This window comes from Cydia splendana, chromosome Z (genome assembly GCF_910591565.1).
Source record: "Cydia splendana chromosome Z, ilCydSple1.2, whole genome shotgun sequence".
In the NCBI taxonomy this organism is placed as follows: Eukaryota; Metazoa; Arthropoda; class Insecta; order Lepidoptera; family Tortricidae; genus Cydia; species Cydia splendana.
Window position 1 is genome coordinate 29,457,710 of NC_085987.1, and position 5,595 is coordinate 29,463,304.

General features: G+C 38.9%; 1 protein-coding gene across 1 annotated transcript; it reads left to right on the forward strand.

The window, feature by feature from the left end:
* Positions 1-429: 429 nt before the first annotated feature.
* Positions 430-2,739, forward strand: LOC134805100 (protein SERAC1). The gene has a single exon (XM_063778397.1). It carries the CDS (start codon positions 495-497, stop codon positions 2,724-2,726), a length of 2,232 nt encoding a protein of 743 aa, XP_063634467.1. The 5' UTR covers positions 430-494; the 3' UTR covers positions 2,727-2,739.
* The last annotated feature ends 2,856 nt before the right edge of the window (positions 2,740-5,595 follow it).

Below are 5,595 nucleotides of genomic sequence, written 5' to 3' on the forward strand. Positions count from 1 at the left end.
ATATTTATTATTCATTAGCATTTCAATTATGTTTATGTTTAACGAAGATATTGAAGCATCAATTATTAGCTATTTCGTTCCGCTGTGTAGCGTTTATCGATGTATAACATAATTAAAATCGACTTTTCACATCCCTAAAAGAGCACACATACACGTTTATACGCACACATACACAGCCTGGATGCACCAAAAAAGGCAACACTTGGATTTGAAGTTCATCTTGTCAACAGTGTGGTTGTCCTTTTTTGACAAATGGCATTTTTAAAAGAGCGAGGAGAGAGAAATGATACTAGTTGCTGCGCCGTCAAAGAGAACAGAAAACGTTGGGGCCTTGGAATAATGATGCTACGACATCTGTCAACGCCATGTGTAAAACCTGTGTAAAACAGCTGTCAAACGAAATGTCAATGTCAATAGATATTTAAAAACATTATTATGATTTGGCTTACTCCTCAGTATTTTTACGGTATTCACGGCATATTTAAGATCTCATCATGAATATGCACGATCGCATAAAAATCGTATTAAAAATATTAAAATTTTCATCATTTTTCGGATGCAGTGGATTCCTAGTCGCCTATCCTTTCCGACAAACATATAAATCTATTGGTAAAATAGTGAATTCTAATGTTCTCCTGATGGAGAAGAAACACACCCCCGAGTACATCTACATAGATGACCCTAGCTACGATTTGACCGTGAGGATGGAAGAAGACAAAGCTAATAGGCAGTCAGTGGGATGGAATCGTATTTGGAAAAGTTTACAACATTCTCTGGCGTGGCGATTACTATGGCTGTGCAAACACGGGAATCAAGAGCAGCGAAACATCGCGCTGGTACAGTTGGCTTCGTTCAACAACAACAAGGAATGGGACTGTCTGAAACTTGCGCAGGCGATCGACAAAAACACCGCGGTGCTGCTGGCGCGCACGCGCGGAGCCGACCTGCGCTACTTCTTGCCTCCACCGATACACGTGAGGAAGGCCGCGAAAGCGCCAGAACTACTCTCCTATAAGTTCCATGATCTTATTTTAGCTGTCCAGAATCTTCAACATCATAGTTGTATACAGCATTTTTTATCTAAGTATTTTGCTAATGTCCAAGAACAAGCAATGGAGTCTGACAGTATTCCTGCTAAGCCAGACACTTTAAGTGAACGTGATCTGTGCTTGATGTGTTTGGAGGCTTTGCATCACCATCTAAGCTTATTTAATAATAAAAATTACGAGGATGATCACTCAGCCAAATTGTTAGCAAATATGGGCATAATGTCATGTATCGCTGAATTGTTGTTAAGGCATCCCAATGATGTAGATGTGGATCTTGCAGTGCTAAAAGTTCTTACTGTTTTAAGTGTTCATACTAGTCTCCTCACTGCATTCTTTGAAAATGGTCTCATTAGAGAACTATCAAGATTATTACATACAGGAGACATCAGATTATCAAGCTCTGCAGCTGTGTGTTTGGCAAACTTGTCTGGGGAATATTGTTACCGGCCAGGGTTATATTTATTACATCCCCTGTATAGAAATACTGAAACTCCAATATGTGATACGCTACTGGTTCATGGCTTGAGAGGTGGTGTTTTTGTGACCTGGAGGCAAAGAGATCAGTCCTGTAAGCCGCTTGGTATTTTAGAAGGCACTTTCGCAGATCTTGAGTGTGGTGATGCTGTACCAAGTTATATAGATCAAGAGTTACAACAAGTAATGGAAGAAATAATAGAATTAGAAGATGAAGCTTTGCTTGCCAATATAGAAGTAGTGCTAGAGGATCTGCCTATTGATTCCAAAAGAGATCATGCAAGCGCTTCCTTCTACACTGTAAAAAATAAGCGCATAGGCCTGATTCAAGAGCGGCAGGACCGCTGCGTGTACACCTCGTGTTGGCCTAAGGATTGGCTTCCACAAGATTGTAATAATCTTAGGATCATTGGTGTAAATTATCTTAGCTCTTTATCAGACTGGCTGGAACGATGCCCTTTACAGGCTTCTGATATATCAGCTCGGGCTTCTGAATTACAACCTAATTTACTTGATGCCGGAGTGGGCAGCCGAAATACACCAATAGTGTGGCTAGCTCACTCAATGGGTGGGCTCATAGTAAAACAAGTGCTGAATGTTGCTGCTCAAAGCCAGGATCCCCAAGCTAACAAACTTTGTGAATGTACCAAAGCAGTATTTTTCTATAGCACACCCCATAAGGGGAGTGCATTCGCAACCATGCCCAGAGCTGCGGCAGCAGTGTTGTGGCCATCTACGGATGTGCGCCAACTGCAAGAAAACTCGCCAGTATTATTAGATATTCATCAATTATTCCTCAAATATGCTGACAGATATAATTGGGAAACTATCAGTTTTGCAGAAAGTTTACCTACTTTGGTAACAGCATTCAAGGTTCCTGTAAAATTTGTTGAGGCTGAATCAGCTGACTTAGGAAGAGGACCTTTCTATAAACTGCCTGTGGATCACTTGTGTATATGTAAGCCTGCAACTAGGCAAAGTATTTTGTATACGATATTGTTAGATGTACTGCTTAGGGTGACAAACAAAGACGCAACACTAAAGTACACCAGTATAGAATGGTTATTCAACAAGTTATTTGTTATCTTGCAAAGCAAAAAGGTGGAAATAATGAAAGCTTTCAATGGCTCCCAAAGTAATGAAGGCATACGCTGGTCTGAACGGGTATTATTAGATATTTTTACTGATGGATTTACTGATTAGAATAAATGTTATGAGTTATGAAAACACATGCTTTCCTTATATAGGCTTATACAGATAGAAAGACAATTTTTTACTATGTTTAATGTTTTTTTTTCTTAAGTCGAACTTACGCTTGACCATATAATAAGCTATTGTTATTTGAATTTATTATAATTAGTGATTGGTAACAACGTTTTAAGTTCATGGCAGTGTTGTTGGTTTCATGGCAGTTAAAGGAATCTGTAAAGAAAAATTCAGCTTAAATTATTAATTAAGGTTTAATATAATCACCTTTATATGAACCTTAATTGACCATCTCCTAAATTGTTACTTTCCTTTACTTTAACTCGACCACGCTGCCAGAAAATTAAAACGTTGTAACCGATCACTAATTATAATACTAAGTTTGAACAAAGAGAATTTGAAATAGAGGAATATAGTCAAAGTAAATGATGTAGTCATCAGTACATTTACTGCCATCTACCGACACAAATGATTAAAACTTTTAGAACGCCATTTGACTTTGATCCTTAATTTTTCACTGATATGTGTTATGTGTGACATATCAGTGAAAAAATAAGACTACATCATTTACTTTCACAATATTCCTCTAGTCTAAATTCGCTTTTGTTCGAAGTTTAGTTGTTTAACCGCGATAGAGATATAACTCTTTAAGTAAGTGAAAAACAATTTGTCACGTTTCTTGTAATGTCTACCTATAACGGTTCTCAAGATAGAGCACACAGACGGACGGACAGCGTAAATTAAGTATGTAATAGGCGAGCGAAAAAGACTGGACCTAATATGGCATTCTAGTTAATGTGAAACATAAAGGATATTACGATTAGTTGAAATTTCTCGCAGTCGAAATTGACACACTGATAGATGAACGGATATCTGCTCAGTAATGGATTCCAATTGTTACCCTCTGATGGGTACGGAACCCTAAACTTTATGGCTCCTCTTCACGTTGGGCCAACGCCAACGCCAACGAGGGACGCAGCCATGCGGTAGAAATAGCAATATCACTTGCTCCCTCTAACGCATAAATGCGTCCCTCGTTGGCGTTGGCGTTGGCCCAACGTGAAGAGGAGCCTTTAAACATGCTTTAAACAAATTCGTACAAAAATACAAGAAGGTGTGCATCAGTGTTGGCCGAACGTTATTGCAATTGACCATTAAAAATTAACCATTGAAAAGGTTAATTGCCATTAACCATTAACCATTGAAGGAAAATTAATTATCAATTGCATTGATCATCAGTTTGCATTAATATTAATTTATTTCGAACCACTAACAATTAAAAAGAATTAATGGTTATTGCTTTACAAACCATTAAAAATTAAATCAATTTTGAATGAAAATTAAAAATGTGATTGATAATTAACAATTAACAAGAATAAACATCGTAATTTTTGTCTCTGTATTTTTATGCAGGGTTTTCCCATATGTTCCCCGCGAAGACAAATGGGAATTCACCCATTATTGGTAATTATTGGTAATAATGGGTGCTTATTGGTGTATTCCCATTTGTCCCCGATTCGCGTGACCTACGCCATGCATGAAGCTTGGACAAATGGGAATGTTTTATGTGAATGAATATGAACGGCGGGGAACAAAAGGGATACACCCGATATTAGTGTTCCCATTTGTCTCCGCTCCAATGAGATGGGGAAAAATGGAAATATTTCTATGCAGCGTCATTCCCATATGTTTCTATACACTCATTATAGGTGCATTCCTATTTGTCCCTGCCATATGTGAGTTGGAGACAAATGGGAAACGGGGGCAAATGGGATTTATATGCAGAGCCTATTCCATCTGTTCCAGGTGGGAACAAATGGGAAAACATCAGAAAATAATGTGTTCCCATTTGTCACCACCTTATTGATGTGGAGACAAATGGGAAACGGGGACAAATGGGATTTATATGCAGCATCTATTCCATCTGTTCCAGGTGGGAAAAAATGGGAAAACATGGGAAAATGATGTGTTCACATTTGTCTCCACACCAATAAGGTGGGGACAAATGGGAATGTTTTATATGAATGAATATGAACGGCGGGGAACAAAAGGGATACACCCGATATTAGTGTTCCCATTTGGCTCCGCTCCAATGAGATGGAGAAAAATGAAAATATTTCTATGCAGCGTCTTTTCCCATATGTTTATATACACTCATTATAGGTCTATTCCTATTTGTCCCTGCCATATGTGAGTTGGAGACAAATGGGAAACGGGGACAAATGGGATTTATATGCAGAGCCTATTCCATCTGTTCCAGTTGGGAACCAATGGGAAAACATCAGAAAATGATGTGTTCCCATTTGTCCCCACCTTATTGGTGTAGAGACAAATGGGAAACGGGATCAAATGGGATTTATATGCAGCGTCTATTCCATCTGTTCCAGGTGGGAACAAATGGGAAAACATCGGAAAATGATGTGTTCCCATTTGTCTACACACCAATAAGGTGGGGACAAATGGGAAATATTTATATGCAGACTTTTCCTATATGTTCCCCGAGGGGACAAATGGGAATACACGCATTATTGGTTATAATGGGTGCATTATTGGTGTATTCCCACTTGTCCCCTATCCACGTGTCCTACGCCATACTTGAGAAGGGACAAATGGGAACACATCATTTTCCCATGTTTTCCCATTTTTTCCCACCTGGAACAGATGGAATAGACGCTGCATATAAATCCCATTTGTCCCCGTTTCCCATTTGTCTCCACAATAAGGTGGGGACAAATGGGAACACTTCATTTTCCGATGTTTTCTCATTTGTTCCCACCTGGAACAGATGGAATAGGCTCTGCATATAAATCCCATTTGTCCCCGTTTCCCATTTGTCTCCAACTCACATATGGCAGGGACAAATAGG